The 20,251-nt window shown below is 36.7% G+C and overlaps 1 protein-coding gene across 1 annotated transcript in view; it reads left to right on the top strand.

The window, feature by feature from the left end:
* LOC123311108 (potassium channel subfamily T member 2) overlaps positions 1–20,251 on the top strand; it is a 298,137-nt gene that overhangs the window by 256,128 nt on the left and 21,758 nt on the right. The window contains exons 20-21 of the mRNA XM_044894894.1: positions 8,088–8,199; positions 17,337–17,522. Of these exons, the coding sequence (XP_044750829.1) occupies positions 8,088–8,199; positions 17,337–17,522 (298 nt within the window). The remainder of the gene's footprint in view (positions 1–8,087; positions 8,200–17,336; positions 17,523–20,251) is intronic.

Below are 20,251 nucleotides of genomic sequence, written 5' to 3'. Positions count from 1 at the left end.
TGTGATACGATGAAAGCCTTGGCAACGTTGATTGTGAAACCGGAGTTCTCAATTGGATCGGAGAAGGAGATATCACAGATTGAAATTTGCAATTTTTGAAAAATGCCATTTCAACGATGGAAATTTAAACTGAGATAGGATCTCAGAATTGCTTGTAATAAATTCAGCGTGTTCGAAAACCTGAATTTTCCTAACAAACTCTGAAATATCCGAGGAAATATCTGTCACAGTTTAGGAGAAAATATTTTTTTTTATTATCCATTTTTCATTTTCGAGATTACTTCGAAGGGCTCTCTTGAGTGCAATTCTCCATCGAGTCATCAAGTGTTGTGTTTTCTCGAATCTAGTGAAAAACTCCCATGCACCCTATATCCTCAAACAGTAATAGGACACCCTATTTTCCAGACAGAGAAGCCAAAATGTCATTTAAGGTGGGTCTAACTCCCTTGCTCATTTTTGACCCAAGAAATCTAGATTTTCCAAATCCAGTTTCTGTGTTAAACTTGGCAACGAAGATTTCAATTCGATGGAAGGAATATATCAGGAGATAGGTATCGCAGATTGAAATTTGCCATTTTGAAAAAATGCTATTATATTTCAACTGTAGAAATCGCAATGAATTCAGTGTGCTGGAAACCTATGTTGCCATACCAAACATTCAAATATATAACTCATTTTAGGAGAAAATAATTGTTTCTGATTTTCTATTTTTCATTTTCTCTCTTGAGTGCAATTCTATATCGAATGATCGAATTGACTTTCTCGAATCTTCAAAACAACTTCCATGCATTCCGAATCCTAGGACAGAAATAGGACACTCTGATTTTTAGACAGAGGAGCCAATGGGTCATTTTAGAGGGGTCTTATCCCTTTATCCTTTTGTTTAACGTTGGGTTGCGAAATAAACAATAAAATATCAACAGAGCACCATAAAGAATTAATAGTAATAATGAACGGTACTAAAAAAGGATACTTTTCGACATGTATTTAAAAAAAATATTTATGGATATATCTTCCGTGCGCAATTGAGAATTGTATCTCCCTTACAACTAAACGAATTGAAATCGAGCAAATTCGAAATAGATCGGTATGTGAATCATAGGAATAGACTCCAACGATAAATTGATTTTCTCTCCCTATAGAGCATATATGGATGCTGGTTGCTAAATGAATTTTTGTAGAGGAAACTGTTCGTACCTTTCCTTTGAAGGTTATCCTTATTGGAAATTTTATTATGGTAATACCATCAGGTGAGCTCCCAAGTTACGATATATCCCCTACGAAATTGAATCGGAATTGCATAAAATAGGAATGGACGTTTCACAAGGAAATGATTCAAAGCTGTTCAGGCTAGTAGGAATCTTCCTGGTGACACTTGCCCTATAAAATTTTAATGGAAAGTCTGGAATGGATTTCCACTTTTTCCTAGCGTCCAAACTGACCAATTAAATTTTTGAACAGATGATGTTTATTGTGTGTCACTTGTGTGGTATTTCCAAACTGATGAGTTGGAATATTATGGCCAATATTTCTCTTCACGGATTTCCCAAAACAGCATTGACTTCTGATGCCTTTCTCCGATATAACAGACATAAAACAAAGAATTCATAAAATAAGATCGGGACTGATGATGACCTTATTATTGTAAGAGTCGAAATATATGTAACACACATTTCGCTGATTGGGGTAGACAGGAATTTTTTTTAATTCAATTCAATTTATATTTAGTTTGCAAAATGAGTTTTATTAAAAATATTGCAGCTTCACATACGGTTGTAATAAAGTTTTAATACTACGACCGAACCTTTTAGTAGTTTGGGTACTGTAGGACGAAACTAAGGTCCAGTACTAGTACTTTCACCTTCGAATAAATTTTATTCATTCACTGTCAATAAGTATCTGTCAAATAATTTCCTATCTGAAGGATACCTTATTTCGGTGCTTTCAGATGAAATTATTGTGAATATTGACGAATAACAATTCTATGAAAACACGGTACACTACTTTTCACTGATTAATGTAAAATGAGACACCGCATTGTAAAAATTGTCATAATTCCAACTAGAAAGCAAATATTTCGTAAAAATCACACAAAGAATAACCACATATCAAGAATCTAAAAAATTCAACCAATAATGACGTACCGATATTCGATCTGTGACAAATAAACTCTTTTAATTAAGTTTCAATGACAGATTCATTCGATGTATTAACACTATCTGAAAGTGAAAAGACTGCATTTTCACTTATTCTAAGAATAAGACTTATCTATCGAATAAATTTAGTTATTCGCACGTGAAAATACCGGGCCTTAAATGTCAAAACTTTCCTTGAAAATATTACAATATAAATTTTATATCATCACTTAGATTTGATAGCCACGCTTTTTTTATTTAATGATTGAGGTAATCGAAACACACATATAGAATCTATAAAAAAGTCTCTCAACCTAAACTACCGCTCTGCAATAAAAAATAACTGTATATTGATATACAGAGTGATCCACCTGAAATTTAGAGTTCTCCCTGATCTCTCAACAGATTCTTTATTCTACCTCCATCATTTTGATTTATCTAAGGTCTGGGTACTGCATAGCCTATGCCAAAGAATCGATACCAATATTTTCTTATCAGGATTGAAATTTAACTTTTCACTTAGCAAATATATTTTTGAAATTTCATCGTTAAAAATACAATTATCTCAAGATATTATTGCAGCTGAAAATATGGAAATGAGCTACTCATCAAAAAAAGAATATCTCTAAGCAAAATTTGACGAAAATTTTTTGACGAGAGAAGCCAACAACTTTTTTTAGTTTAGACATATTGTATGTGAGGCATACAAAACGTTCCGAATGAATATTCTGCGAAATAGGAAATATGCTCATCATCAAATTGTACGAAAAAAAAAGGAATAATTGCGGTGGCAACCTGTTTCGGAAAGTAGGTATTCCCTGGGTTCAGGGAGTAAATAGGGGTCGAAAATGCTGAGAGTAAATTGGGGCTCAAATGAATCATATAATCCAGCAGGATTAAATTCTCCCATAGGTATAATATCATTCACCATTCAAGGCTGAGTAAACCCAGTTGAAAACTGCCCTACTTACGAACATTTTTATGTCGACATAGCGGTTTGTACACTCAGCATTCTCCATTTGATGAGGGAATTTTTTGAAGGGCATTTCTGTTACAATTTTCTTTAGAGATTTCTTCAGTTGACAGATACACCCGTTAAATTTAACATTTGATTGTCTTATTCTTTCTCCGATGTCTGGAAACGTTATTAAAATAGACACATCACTTGTTCGAAACGCGAAAAAGCTTATCCCTGCCCAATCTCGAATATTCTTCGGAACCAATTGTATCTGAATGAAAAGATTTCTTTTCCGCGTAGTAGGAGCATACAATAAGCCATCAATCACCAGGAATCTCATCCTCGTAGCGCAGAGACCATTTTCAGCAGACGAAACTGGCAAGAAAATCCAACCTACCCGCAGTCTCGGAAGACTACAAAACAAATTGTGTGAGTGCTCTTTTCATTCCTTATGGGAGAAATATACACGTATGTTCGTTCATCCATCAAATACGTAAGGCGATGAGAACATCTTCTGGAGTGAAATGGATGTATTCCTCTTGATTGATTGGTGCAGTGATTAGTATAGATGAATTTGAGACAACGAAATGAATAAATCTCATGAATTCTCATTCATGTAGGAAGCTGAATATAAAGAAATTTCTGATTATGTAGGTATACTCCACTGGCATTTATTTTAGCAGTCGGTTGGCCATGAAATAATTTTCTCAAGTTTTTGTAACTAGAACGGAATAAGGTTGGCACTCATGAAATGTCGTTAATGTCATAACGCCGTTGCCACAACTTATATCAAATTTTATTATGAAAATGCCGAATGTGAAAAAAAAACCGACAGGGTTTCAGGAAGTGCTATTTAGAATTCAGGTCCTCTCATTCAAATAGTTATACCCTGATATTCTCAAATTTCACAATACGTCAGACGGTATAGCGAACATATTCAATGTAAGAGAATTTATATAATGTTTCATATATCTGAAAAAGATTGTGAATGAAAAGGATGACAAAAACAATTTCCTTCTCTTGGGAGACCCAAAAAAGTGGTGGCATTTGAGAATTTTATGTTTGAGTGAATTAATGCGAAAAGTTTACTACAGGGTTTTCGATGAATGTCATCGTAGAATAAGTTCCCGAAAATTGATTCTTCTATTTTTCATTTGGCTTGTCCTATACATTGTAAATGTCTTAAGGTACCAATAAATACCTAATTATTATTATTATATCAATATATTAAGATGAACAGCCTCAAAAACGCGCCAGTTGTCCTGTTAATTGTTTATTCATGTGAAATTTTTGTTCAAAGGTGAAGTTCATCTTGACTTGAAACTTCCTTTAATTCCATTTACTTATATTGATGCAAAATGATTTTTGTTGAAGAATTTAACATTCTTGTAATTATCTGTTAATTCCTCCGGGAGATACCCATTCCCAACCACTGCATCATTTGCATTTCACCTTCAGGTTAATATTTTTGAAATATACAACTGATGTAATGTATTCAAACTTTACCCAAAGAAGATAACGAACATTAACTCTCCTCAAGATAGTGCATATTATGATATTATACTGATCTCTTGTAGTGTCCATGCAAATACCTGGATTTGGTATGCCTTCAATCAGTTTGTATAAACTTCAATTATGTTCGTCACATATTTTCCGTAGAGATTCGAGATAGTGATAAAATACGTGATAACAGCATTTTTTACGTAGAACGGGCAACATATCGTTGATTTAAAACAAAAAATGTTTTGACAAGCTTCATAACCCCACATTTTCGTAGTATACAGAGTGAAATGTGTCAAATTTCCATGGCCAACCGAGTGCTAAAATAAAAGTGAATAGATTATAGGTACTCATTCTTCGGAGATTTTTCAATCCTTTATCGAAACTATATGTATAAGAATTCACGATTTCATAAAATAGATCAAATATCCTGAAGATAGTATGTTATTGCTGGTCACGAAATAATTCTGAATCAATCCGAAAGCTTTCAATCCTGAAATTTCATGAGATGAAAAGTGTAGGTGGGAACAACGGTTACTTTCGTTAGTTGGAGTGTTCGTGAAGTAAGGTTTGCGTATATCGAATTAAAGTTTAACCTCGTTTGGATCTGAGCCGTTTCTCTACCAAGAAAGTGAGGGCAGCAAAGGGAACGTTGACGGCTGAAGAAGTTTCATTGGAAGTTCGAAATAGAAGTTCTAAATCAAATTCATAAGAAGATGGATAAACTTAATTCGTTCAGTTAACTCTCATCTCGATTAAAGTGAATAAGGATCTGTGTGGAAGATTTTTCAAACCGTGAAGTATAGAAGCAGTATTGTCCACAAAAATGTCGAAAATCGTTCACATCCCAAATATTCTTCGCCTGAGTATAGAATGAATGATATGAAAATATTCAATTGTCCACTTATACACGGTGTAAACGAATAGCTGAAAAAAAAATTGAAGTTTTCGTCAAATCAGCCCACTAGTTCTGTTAAACTCCAATATAGCATGTAAAAGTAGTATAGTCGAGCTGTACTACAAAGTGCCCCTAATCAATCTTCTTCTTCTTCTTCTTCTGGACTTTAAGGTCTATTTATTGTGAATCTCTTCTCGGTGGGGTGCGGCTTCCTGGGAGATTGAACTCCAGCTATCCTTCCATCGTTTGGATGGTCTTCCCAATGGCCTTTTGCTTGCTGGTTTCCCGTCTTTAGCGATGTATGCTGATCTATTATTATGGTCCATTCTTTCTGCGTGGTCTCGCCAATATCTTCTCCTCTTCCTTCCCCATCTTGCTATATACACTTTACAGAAAGAACTTATATCGCTGTTTCTAACTCTGTCTCTCTATGTTTTTCCTGCGATGGTTCTGGGAGTTCTCATTTTCGCTGTTCTTAGGATGCTCTTCGTTTTATTTGTGTCAGCTCGAGTCTCGATACCATAGTTTAGGACAGGTCTAACACAGGATTTTTATATCCACACCTTTATATCGACATGCATCCTATGCTTGTTCGCCCATACAACATCTCTTAGACAGTCAGATATTACGAAGGCCTTGTTGACCTGTGACTTGATATCCACTTTCGGATTATGATCGCTCGTTTCACTATCTAATCATCTATAACTATTTTACAGTGTGATGGTTCCTTCGATAATGTCATACATTTCTTTTTTCAATAGATATGGACATGTTAACCCTTCTGCCGATCCGATAGAACTTTTGTAAATGTCCTTGTGAGTCGTCAAAGACAAATCATACAATGCCGATTGGTCTGCCACTCAATCTGTATCCCTTCCTCATAAATATTACTTCTTGTATGATTTCATCCATGACAAGATTGAAATGGAATGGGCAGAGGCTGTCTGTTTGCCTAATACCTGCTGGTGCTGGTACATCTTCAGTTGTTTGGTTGTCAACTCTCATTCTTGTTGTATTGTCTATATTCAGATTCCTGATTACGTGTATTATTGCGTCTGATATTTTGATAACATGCTGAACTTTTATTGTGTCAAAGTCAATGAAACACACATATGCTGGATAGCTGTGAAACATACTTTGAAATAAATTTTATTATTATTATTATAGCTTATCGATGGCCTTCTCCTTCACTTTTCTCAAAATCAGCAGGGCGTCAGTTGTCGATCTGTTTTTCCTAAATACATGTTGCTCATCTATATTAGATATGAGCAAGAAGAAATGTATCATCAGAAGCAAATACTTTAGGTCCTTAACCTACAAGAACAAAGGAATAAGCACCAAAACAGGGACTCATATTTATAAAACAATATGCCGCCCCCTGTTAGAATACTGAATAGCTGAGACTACATAGCTAAGGGCAATCACCAAAATGAGTCAACCCAGGAATCCTTTGCAAAACCCTCCCAACAACTTATTATAATAGGTGAATAAAATTTCACCAATTGAAGAGCGAATCCAAAGCCTCTAGTACAAAATTTGCAGTGAAGCAGAGCAACGCAGGAACATTAAAAACCTACTGCATTGATAGAAATCCAAACAGAAGAGTATACAGAAAGACACTGTCGAATACCATATGGAAAAAACTCCAAAAATTGTTTGCAACATGGTTCGCCGTCATCAAAACTTAATTTGTTTTCACGTAAAATAGATTCTGACCATTGCCCATTGAAGTATCTATAGAACAATGAAAGATCGACCACAACTCGTTGATGCAACAGACAAATCAAATTTCCTCTAGCGATTTCCAGTTCAGTTGAAGACAATGGCCCGGCCTTTAAGTATAGAATAACAGGAGGGAGGATAAGACCTGAAATTGAGAATCGGAAAGGTACTTGCATATAGTCGACTCCTGTTTCCGTATTATAATATATTATAAATAAATTAATTATTGAGCATGTAAAACACTTACCTGTGAAATGTTCCACCAATCCCGTTTGTTTTTGTGTTTAGTACAGCCACAAAATGAACAACCAAACATTTTGAAATATGTATTTGTTTACAACTTTGATAGCAATGGAAACAAATGTTCATAGAGAACATAGATCTCAAATCGAATTGATTGATATTAGGTCTATGATGAAGAAAAACCATAGGCATAACCTACATATTATTATTATATTATCAAGCACATGACTAATGAGTCACACAATGTACTATACATAATATGGCCGTTTTCGTTAGCAAAGGAAAAGCCCGGCATGCTCCTTCCTGGTATTTTATATTCTATGTGCCCGGCACAGAGAGAAAAATCTACACTGTTCCACTTTTATTACGTGTGTGTACATACCACGTATAAGATCGTGTGAATTCAACACGTAATACAGTAGATTCGCCTCAGAAATCTGAAGAATACTTGTATCACGTACGGTAAAATACGTACAATAATCTGGAATATGATACAACTGCCTTCTTTGGTAGATCTCAACAATAACGTCCCTTCATGTTGTGTGACATCGATTTCACGATGTGGGAAAACTTTAATTAACAATAAATTTCTTATAAAACCCACACACCTTGACATCCAATTTATCCGCAGGTTCTTCCCCAGCATCAAGAGTATCACGGAACTGTCGCAATCTTCGAACATGAGATTCATGCAGTTCAGAGCACACGACAAATACGCGCTTCACCTATCCAAGATGGAAAAGGTAAGTACACCCTTAAAATTGTCAGCCTACTTTTCGTTGGAGTTTATTGCTCATCCCGAGGTGGGATGCAGATACGGAGCATTATTTCGAGGTAAAACCTATTTGAGTAGGCAATGGAATATTTCGCACGAAATCACAATGTTTTTCGTCGAAATGACTGGGGGAAAATACGGGATGATCTTTTATGAAGTGTGCATCAGACGATTCTGATGAACCAGGTAACAGATAACTCATACAAATCAAATATTGTTTTTTTATTTGCGGTGTTTTAGTTCGATGTTTTTGTATTGAATGGTTTTGATAATGTATTGAAATGATGAAAAAACGCATTAAGATATATTTTGCTTGAAGGATAGATGTTTTCTGTCAGAAATTGAAAGAAGAATGAAAAAATTTATTTTAGTTTGCAATATTTCGGTGAATTACCATTTTTTCAATTGAGATCATCATCCGTATATGCGCCAATGAGCGTTAAATTCTTAATTGCTTGTAAAAAACTGTAAACTTGTATAATATCCATAAAAGTCTGCTTAACATCAATTTTTCTCACAAAACTTAAAAAGCCCTATCAACGATTTACAAAACGGAATCACTGAAACTTTTTTTCTGAATATATTCAAGAAATAGCGATAGACAATAAATGAATGGACATATACAGGGTGAGTCTTCCACTAGAACAAATATTTCAACAATAGATTCTTGAGGTTCCTTTACCATTTTTTCCGATTCGGCCCTGATAAAAAGATATAGCCATTTTAAGTTTTCATAATGAGCTATGCCACCCTTGGAGAAACAAAATTCCTACCAGAATAAGAAGCTGAATCACTACAGATCGGTGGATCTTTCAAACAGAGTTGGATTCAACCAAAGTACCCAATTTTCCGAGTATCTATCACAGATATTTTTTTTTAACATCAAATTACTCTAAAACGGTGAATTATACGAGAAAATTTGAAGAATACTTTTATTTTACAAGACGTTCGAGTACTCATTAGAAAGCGTCCAACTTAGTCTCAAGAGTTGGGTTGTTTGAATTTTTGGTATTTTTATGGTACGTAATGGTCATAATGAGAAAACTGAAAGACAGGGGTGATATGATGTGTTCGAAAAAGATTAATCAAATAATTGAAAAACTATATTCCGAAATTTCATTCGATGAAACCGTTTGAGCTGATACGGAAAAAATGGTAGAGGGAAAAAGTGTTTCTTTTTGACTTCAAGAATCTACTGTTAAAATATTTGTACGAGTCAAAGACTCACCCTGTATAGGTAGAACATAATTTGATGAAAGAATGATATTCTGAAAGCTCATGACTAAATTATCGATTGAAAACAAATTGACATTTATCCTTCAATCGAGCGATGATTTCCTGATCAAGATCAGTATTTTTCAAACCATGTTATTTTATAAATGCACTGAGAGATGAAAACTAAGCTATGCATAAAACTTCATTTATAAACCTGATTTTCTGTATTATTTCAATTTTCACATAGTTTTTGTGACTTCTCTGATTTTCTATTCTCTGTTTGTGTCTTGGAGATAGTTTTATTGCCTTTTTCCACTAAAATCACTAGAGATAGAAAGACCTAGGCCCGTATTAATAGTCAGATCTGAAAACGGATCTCAAGACCTATCTCAGTTGATACTTTCTCAAGATAGTGATAGCATCTCAAGATGACGGCTTATTAATAATAACTCATATCAAGTTTGATACTATCTCAAGAAACGAGACCTGAAACTCAACTTATGAAATGTCTTGAGTAATGGTCTTGAGATATACTTTAGACTGCAAAACGGAAAGAGAAATTAGTATTTTTATTTCTGCTTGATATTTTTCAATACAGTGGCTCGCAACAAAATATAACGAAGCAGGTTTTTTGATCTCACACGAACAAAATATGTCACATATTCGATCAGCCGCCGATGCATGTGGTCCAGATGGGATCTCGGGGTACAAATTCACTCGCGAAATAAGGTAAAAGGGATGTTGATGAAGAGATTGTTTTTCGACCAGACCGCGGAAGTAGCACAGATTACAGAAACAACTTTCTGTAATCTGTGGGAAGTAGTGCCATCGAAGTAGGATACTCTAGCTTTACAAACAGCAGAACCCTGGACGTAACATCTGACTGCAGCTTCCGTCCTATAGCATGAGGCCTACAGAAGACCTTGTGAGATCAGAGTATCCTCAATACTTAAAACTTGAGGGGGAGGCGGAGTTTTCATCTTTGGAGTTAGATTAGTCAACGAGATGGCGTGAAACCGCTTTAGGAGAAATTGTCACAGAGTCAATCAATGCAATAAAAATACACAAAATATTATTGTAGGTATGTTGTCTATCTCTGTTGTACCTTATTGATGGAGCGTCTTGTGGTGGAGGTGTTATAGGTGTTGGTAAAAATTGTAATGATGGGTAACCATTATCCTCAACAAGACGCCCATCCAGTACACATTGTGTGTACCTGTTGTAAACTCTGGACATTTGAAAGATCCTGGAGTTGTGCATGCTTCCTGCCCATCTTGCTACAATATCCAAAAATTCTGTATTGGGCGCAACAATGGCTTGGACATTAATTGAAAAGTCTGATTTTCTGTTGCGATAAACTTCATGAAATCGATTTCGTCGTAGTAGTTGACCACATCTTCCATAGATTCAATATTGACTTTAATAATGCCGATTTTTGGAAGCACAAAAGACAATCAAATTACTGTCAGTTCACAAAGCAAACCGCTTTTCTTTTTCTTTTTCGAGATCATCTTGAGTCAGGGTTCGACCATACTTAAAATTTTACGTTTCCAAAACCTATCTTGAGATCATTCCAATACTTGAGTCACATTTATTAATAAGTGCCTACTCAAGTGAGATCGCCGATTGAGACGTCATCTTGACAGAGTCTCAAGTCAAATTTATTAATTAGACTGATGCATAGGACTGATGTCTCAAGACGCTACTCAAGACATTCTCAATACTTGAAATCTGACTTTTAATACGGGCCTCGATACGGGCCCTAAACTAATGAAATTTTTTTAATTTGTTAATCTCCAAACAAATACATTTTGTTGTTGTTCGGGTTTTTCTCATTACTAGCTCACATGCTTTTCTTTTACATTCATTCTTTTCACGTTTTCGTCGATGGAAGAACTCAGTCGGACAAAACAGAGATCTCTTTCCCTTTTAAGGAATTACGAATAAATTCTCACAGAATGTATATCAAAGCTGTATTTTCAACGGGAATGAAGGACATTGTTAAGCACATCATGCAAGGGTTGAATAGGAAGATTATGCTCTGCCTTCAGTCATTTATCGGAATGCGACTCATGTTCGATGTTTCCACAACTATCTCGTACTGTCGAATGCCAAGAAAGCAAAAATCGCGAACAAAGCATTATTGGTAGTCACCTTTGAATTGTGTTTCGAACATATGCTATTGCATTGTGGTCTGACTTCTGAATCCTTAGCATAATGGTGCAAGGAATATGAAACAGGATATTCGAACGAGATACTTGCATAAATTCGGTATTCTTTGAATCCGTTTTTGTTGAAATGCGAAATTGCTCGGTCCTTTCTCATCTCGTGTTTTTTTTTTAAGTAGTATTTCGTTCAAAGGAATGGTATCCGAGATATGGAGACCTTACATGCACCGTACCTACAATTTCGATATTTTCTTCAACAGAATATAGAAAGATAATTGGAAAACAGGAAGAGAATAGAATCGAAAAAGTAGAGACATTTCAATTTATTATTATTATTATTATTAATAAACAAAAAGAGTAGGGGTTTTCACCCATAAACTCAAAATTACAAAGAGAAAAAAAAAAAAAACACTCGAATGCAATGGGCACAAAGAAATGAAAAAAAAAAACAAAACCCGAGAAATAAGCACCTATTCACAGTAACATGAAAAAGTCAATTCTGGTCGCGAATAAGCCGGTCGAGTCGGTTTTTGAACGTGTTAACCGAATCAACGTCAACAACAGTGTGAGGCAGCCCATTCCATCTGTCAAAAACCCGGTTGGAAAGGAACGTTTGTCGCAGTGTGGTCCTGAAATTCTCCTTCGCCAGTTTGAAGGCATGGCCACGGAGTTGTGTGCTGCTTCTCATGTAGAGGTGATCAAGATTCACACCGAAGAATCCATGCAAAGCCCGGTAGGTAACAATAAGATCTCCTCTGTTACGTCGATCCTCAAAGGATTGTAGGTTCATTAACCTCAAACGAGCCTGGTAGTCTGGCCTTATCCTCCCAAAAGGAATTCTTGTATTCCAACGCTGCACAGACTCGAGGAGAAGTTGGTCGCTCCTGAGAGAAGGACACCACACCGGTCCAGCATACTCCATCAAAGGGCGCACGTAACTGCAATAGAGCATCCGACAAGTTTCCAAGCTACAACCCCTGAACGACCTTTGAATCATATAGGTCATCTGTCTTGCCTTTGCCACGGTAGCCGCCACGTGTTGGGACCAGCTCAAATCATGGGACACCATGATACCCAAATCATTATAGTGGTCAACAGGGGCTAAACGTTGACCATCCACCACGTAATGAAACTTCGGATTACCTCTACCTAGATGTAAAACTCGGCATTTGCTAGTGTTCAGTGGCAACAACCATGCTCGACACCAATCCTCCACAGCCCGCAAATCGTCCTGTAAAGTCCTCGCATTCGATGAGTTGTTATATATTTTTGTGTCATCCGCAAAAAGAGCACATGGAGATCTCAGAAGTCGAGGCAGATCAGACGTGTACAACAAGAAGAGAATGGGGCCCAAGACGGATCCCTGCGGAACACCACTGGTCATCAAATTGTCTGCAGATGAGTGAACATCTGCCACTCTCACTCGAAACGTTCTATTGGAGAGAAAGGCCTTGATCCACGAGAGCAACCCACCTCTAATGCCCAGGTGCCGCAGCTTGAACAGGAGACGACGATGCGGGACCCGGTCAAACGCCCTGGAGAAGTCCAAGTACAGTACATCCACAGGTGAGCCCCGATCCAAGGATCGAGTCCAATCATTCAGGCAGCTCAGTAGATTAGTCATAGTAGACCGACCAGGAACAAAACCGTGCTGTTCACGAGGTAGGGGAGAGTTCCTTTGAATCGGACGGCCTATGAACCGGACGCTACAGTTTTCTACTACACTCGATAGTAATTTAGCATCCTTTACGTAAATCCTATTTTTGCAACATCGATCGATATCTCTTGAAAAATGGCTGACCCTGTGGCTCGCGCCTTGTTGCAAAAATGGGATTTACGTAAAGGGTGCTAAATTACCATCGAGTGTAGTAGAAAACTGTAGCGTCCGGTTCATGGGCCGTCCGATTCAAAGGAACTCTCCCCTACTATGTGATGTGTAAGCGCAAATTGAAGAAGTTGCTCACAGACAATTCTCTCCAAGACCTTGGATACCGAGGAGGTGAGGCTTATGGGTCGGTAATTATTGGGCGAGAGTTTGTCACCCTTTTTGAATATAGGCGTTACCGACGCCTTCAGCCAATCCTTTGGGAGAGCGGAAGTAGCCAACGACTGCTTAAAAATGATGGACAAGGGGAGAGCAATGGCAGAAGCACATTTTTTTAGTGTGAAAGGAGAACGTCCATCCGGGCCAGGAGAGGAAGACTCCTTGAGACTCATCAGATGTTTGAGCACCAATTCCTCATCAACAGCAACAACCTCAAGCTCATCACCAGGACCAGGAATACGAACCGAGGGCAATGGTCCATCCGGTTCGGAACAGCAGACGCCAGCAAAGACTTCAGCAAGGGAATCCGCGGATTCTCGAGCATCTTTAGAAATATCTCCTGCAGAATTTCTGACCAACGGGAAAGATACTCTCGAGTTCATTGTTGCTCTCATGTACTTGAAAAACTTCTTTCGGTTCCTGCTGGAGGCAAGTTGGGACTCGTAGGAGGTTTTTGCCTTGTTGATCTCAGTTGAAACAAAGTTGGAGTAGGACCTATGGTTACGGTAATCGGCATCAGATCTACTGCGGAGGTATCTTTGCCACAAAGATTTTTTAGATCTGATCATCTTCAGAATATTCTGGCTAATCCATGGCTTGATTGGGTTCTGTTTAATGGTCCTCAGTCGAGTGAACCTTGAGAGCGTTGCCTTCATAATATCGACAAATTTGTTCCACATGATATCGACGTCATCATCCCGCTCGAACAAATCGACCCAGCACATTTTATGAAGTTCGGAATTCACAGCGTCGTAATTGATTATTGGGACTGAGCGGTTATGTCGGTTCAAACTACTTGAAAAATTGATCTGAAGTGCCGCAGCCAAAACTGCATGGTCGGACTTCCCCAACGGAGGCTGATATTCTATTCCAGAAATTAGGTTGGGATCGGAAGATATAATCCAGTCCAGCAAAGATGGACTCTGACCATCTCTAAATCTTGTAGGCTGCAGAACAAGCTGCTGCAATCCAGAATCAACAAACAATTTAGCTAACGGGTACGATGGTGAAGTGGATGCAGGAACGTGTATAAGTGGAAACCGAACGTCAGGGCAATTAAAATCTCCTGCAATCAATACGTTCCTTTCTGTCAAAGATAATTTGGACAGAAAATCAGACAGAGCTTGATCAGAAAGACAAGGTCTTGGACGATAAATACAGCCTAGTGTGATTGAAAAATCTTTATTCGAGATGTTTAGAAATAGATTATCAATCCCAGACCAGTCCTCGTGCACAGCTTTGATGTTGAAATTGTCGGAAATACAGTCGCTCACGTAGATACAAACACCACGGTAACCAACTGCTTCCTTGTTATCATCGCGGTAAAGAGTATAAGTGGGAATAGTGTAAACACTGTCCTTGATTGAGGGTTTGAGCCAAGTCTCCGATAACATAATGATACTAGGACGATAACACCGAATGAGCGACTGCAGTTCAGAGAATTTAGATCCAAGGGATTGTATATTGGTATACATTACAGGCCATGATCTTATATTATCTAGTTTTTTTTCGAAGTATATGGTGAAGCACTTGCAGCATTAGTCACGATTCTAGGACAGCCCTTCACATACTTAATCGTTAGATTTCCTTCCCCTCCGGACTGCCTCGTCTTCAACTCCTCGCGCAGGGCGTTCAGCTGATTAATCTGCTCTCTCGTCTTATCATCCTTAATAGATATATTTTTGAATCGTGGTTCTCCACGAAGGGAAAGTTTGTTCCTCAAGATCCGAGTCACAGCATCGGGGGCAGAAAACGAGACCTTCAACCAACGTGGTCTCGAAGTATTCTTAGCTTGAAGACGTGTCACTCCAACAATGCTGGAACCAGAAGGTTTATGAATGTGTTCAACAATTTCCCTTGCAAGCACCATATCCCGAGAAGAATCTCCGCTCTCCGGCACATCGACTAAAATGACATTGTGCGACCTCTTAAAGCGTTCCAGAACCTCAGAATAGTCAGAACCAGGTCGAGAAAGCGAAGAAATACCGCTCTCAAGGGTAGTCACCCTCTCCCTCATCGCGGACAAATCCTCCGACAAAGTCGCCTGGGATAGACCAATCGTGTGGACATCCTCCGAACATCGCTCCAGTGAGTTTTGATGCTCGGATAGGATTCTTGAATGATCGCTCAAAGTGGACGTGCAAACAGAAATTTGAGAAAATAGATCGTCCTGTCGCTTCTCCACACGATCGACACTGGCAATCAAGGTTTGCATTTGATTCATGAGCAAATTGAAGTGTTCCAAGGTAATAAGTTGACTCTTAGATGAATCAGAGTTCGAGATAGACGGAGAAATAGAGGAACCGCTGGCACGACTTCGCATAGAGCGTTCACTGGAGGAACAGGCAGTACAATCCCATCTGCAATTTTGACTGCTCTTCAATATACATAACTCCTTGTCTGACAAATTAGCACAAGAAGCGTGAAAGCATTTACTGCATTTTGAGCAGGATATAGATGATTGACTACTCAAAACGGTCTTAACGCAGAAAGGACAGGATGGCGGCATTTTGAGAACAAACTAAGTGCAGGCAACAGGTTGGGGATAAACAGAATGGACACGCTTCACTTCCTTGGGTCTGTAAGGAAGACTTAAAAGACAGATCAGGAGGACCACGAAAACAAGGAAAACCAGGAAAGGAAAGATAAAATGTCACGGATCAGACGTAGAGCGTCCACGAATACTCCGCTCCGACGCAAAATGATAAAACGCCCCTTAATGCACAGTGTGTACATCAAGTGATGTAACTTACTAATATTTCGATTTCTGTTAGGTTTACAAACAAAATGCTGTCGAATAGAAGAAGGAAGACAATTTGAACATCTAATTAAATAAAATTAATGTTATTTGCTGCTGTTAACTGTTAATTATTTTGGAAAAAAAACTTATTTCTCGATAACTCTGGAATAAAGAAGGTCAAAACTATGCGGTATTCGCGGTCGTATTCGCAATTCAATAAATTATAAAAAACTGAAAAAATATACATTAAAAAAATTTTTTTATAAGAAATTTTGTAGTAACGATGTACCCTGAATACTTCTAATCTACTTATGCAAATAGCCTGAATTATTCAAAATAACTTTCGAATATTAGCCAAGTTACGTTACTTTATGTAGGTACACACTGTATTGATCTTGGGAAATATTACTGTTTGAAAATCAATGAATTCAACTGAAATTCAAAAGGGTAGAATCGTCTCTCTGCTTGATTTTTTCAATTCTTTCGAAACTGGTCAGATGTTTGTACTTATTCACCCTGTATCATTTTTTTTCGGATTCTTGATTAATCTGATGAGCTTAAAGGTATATTAATTCCGAGATTAATTCTTACTTTAGTGTGATAATTAATTATAATTAAACTATGTATTCATATTCTTCAGCAAAATTTCTACATACAAAGTTATGAGTGAATACTTGAATTACAGCGACTCAAGTGTGGCAGATGAAATTTTTTTGTCTTGTCACAACATCGAATTACCAATTTCGCTATTGTATTTTATTCTCACAAATTAGCTTTCCTTCACACTGGCAATGACATAGTCAAACGATTTACTATATTTACAGCTTCGCTTGAAGATATTTAATTAAGTTTTTTTTGTTTCAACTATTTAATTATTTTCACTGTCCCCAAAACTTCGGAAGCATCCTTTGAGAACACGAATGAAATGGATGTTTCAGTGCGAAAAGGAACGGGGGTCGCACATATCGTATATGTTCAGACTTCCATTTGCTGCTGGTAGCGTCTTCAGCGCGAGCATGTTGGACACACTTCTGTACCAGGCTTTCGTCAAAGACTATGTTATCACGTTCGTCAGGCTGTTACTGGGAATTGATCAAGCACCAGGTTCCGGATTTCTAACGTCGGTGAGTACGAATAAATTATTTTCAACAAATCAATTTTTCTTTGTTCAAGTCAACATAATAATTAACAGTGAAGCGTATACAGGGTGTAAATGAATAGTAAGGAAGTAAGTGAGTAAGTAAGTATTTATTAATCCCTTAGGACATATATAAATGTATGGGACAAGTCAGAAAAAAAATAGCTACAAATTCATTATTATATTATATCATATCATGATACAACTTAAAATTACTACAAGAAAAGGACACAAAAATATAAATACAAATATTACATTGAATCAAGTTGCTGATCACATAATATGTATTCATTAATACTGTAATAAGCCTTACGACTTAACAGAGATCTAATGGCTTTCTTGAAACGGATTAAACTTAAGGATTTGAAACAAGCTGGTAATTTATTATAGATTTTTATGCCCTGATAAGTGGGTGAACGTTCATATCTTGCTGTTTTGTGTTTAGGAAGAGTTAAAACTTCTACGTTCCGTGTATTGTAAGAGTGGTGACTAGATAATTTATCCATACTCTGAAATTTTTGTCTAATTAAGATCAGCGACTTATAGATGTAGATACAGGGTACAGTTAATATGCAATTATTAGTAAAGATAGGTTTGCAAGAGGATCTTGAGTTTACACCATATATCATCCGCAACACCCTCTTTTGAGAAACAAAGACTCTATTTACATCCGATGAAACACACCATAACAAAATATTATATGATATGTGGCTATATACAAGGCAGTAGTATAGGTTCATAGGACATTCACTTGAAAAGCAATGTTTCACTCGATAAATGGCGTAAAATGATGAATTTAGTTTTTTACATAGGATGTCAATATGATAGCTCCATCTGAGATGTTCGTCAATGTAGATACCCAAAAACTTAGTGGACTCGTCCGACCTAATTGTAGAGCCTAAGCAGCTGATCGTTAATTGCTCTCCTTCAGCTGCTTTGTTTCCGAAAGAAATAATTTTTGTTTTCTCTACGTTCAGGAGTAACGCGTTTTTACGACACCAAGCACTAAAATTATTAATTTTAGTTACGAAAAAAATTAAGGTGCGATTGTTTGTGTGGATCTTAAATATATACAGGGTGAGTCAACAGTAAATTCTCGAGGTCGAAAGAAACACTTTTTTCCTATACCATTTTTTCCAATTCAGCCCTGATAAAAAGATATAGCCATTTTAAGTTTTACTAATGAGCTATGCCACCCCTGAAAAAACATAATTACATTCAGAATAACTAGCTAAATCTGTGACAATACACATTTGTGGATTTGTGTATTCAGCCGAACCACCCAATTTTCCAAATTTCACAGATACTTTTTCATTTTTGAACATCAAATTATTCATTCGGCGCATTTTACGAGAAAATATGAAGAATACTTTTATGTTACAAAAATTTCAAATATTCAGTAGATAGCGTTCAAGAGTTGGGTTACTATTTTCATGGTAAGTAATGATCATAATGGGAAAACTGGAAAACGTGGCTGATATCTTGTATTCGAAAAATATTCATCAAATAAATGAAAAATTATATTCAGAAATCCATTTATTCGATCAAACCGTTTGTAAGATAGAACTAAAAATAAAAATTTTTATGGTTTTTCAACAGCCTGTATTTTCAAACTGAGCCGATGCTGAAAAAATAGTAAAGGAAAAAAATGTTTCTTTTGGCCTCAAGAATCTACTGTTAAAATATTTATACGAATCAAAGCCTCACCCAGTATATATTTTTGAGACTCTTCTGCTTAGATAGATCTCCCTGAAGATTGCACCTGAAAAGCAGTTTTTTGTAAAATTCAGAAATCTGACCGAAATGAATTGAGCACTCAACCAGAATTCGATCAGAAAGGATATTGCCGGTATGCTCTTGTAATTGTAAGCAAAAGAAGCCACCGTTGAAATATGTTTCGTAAGAAACTTTTTTGTATTTATATTATACCATTGATGAACAAATTTTGAAAAGTTTGATTAATTTTGTAATTTTAAACAAATGATATTTATTGTAATATTTCGCTAAAATTAACGTTTCTTAAAAAAAAATTTATCATTATAGGTGAACACTATAGAATTTTTTTTTTATTGACTTCTCAATCCCATATAATGTAGACTCAACTTCATTTCTGTTGGTTTTTTGGTTTCCTAGCATTAAAAATTGCCCCTGCCTAGTTGGTTCAAAAGTTATGAGAAATTCAAATTTTTGGTGAATACATGAAGCACCCTGTATCTCGGTTATGGAATTGATTAGACCTATCTAATATGGGTTTTTTGGACTCGCCTAGGGTAGCTTTAGCTCAGGTTACCGTATGTTCATTTACCAATGAAACTTCTTTAACTCGTACAAATATTTCAACAGTAGATACTTGAGGTCAAGTTAAACACTTTTTTCCTATACCATTTTCTCCGATTGATGAAGTTCAGAATAGATTCCACTCTACATGGCTCTAGAATATTGTAAGCATATCAAATTCACTTTTCAGTTTTAATAATTGTCAATATACCCTTTTGAAAAACTTTTTTATTCGAGTAATTACTGTAAAACATCTGCACTAAGTTAAGAACTTGAATAAATGCGAGTTACGGGATGAGCCTGTTTTTATACCCGGCAGGATGAGTCGCAGTTGTCCTGATGAAGCCAAAATTTTTTCTGCTTAATTAAATAATTCCCATTTTCCGAATCCAATCGTCCCCTACGTCGGGAATGTCAAAAATGCCCCCCTTCCAACAG

The sequence above is a fragment of the Coccinella septempunctata genome, chromosome 1, assembly GCF_907165205.1.
Source record: "Coccinella septempunctata chromosome 1, icCocSept1.1, whole genome shotgun sequence".
NCBI lineage: Eukaryota > Metazoa > Arthropoda > Insecta > Coleoptera > Coccinellidae > Coccinella > Coccinella septempunctata.
This window is presented reverse-complemented; position numbering and strand designations above follow the sequence as displayed.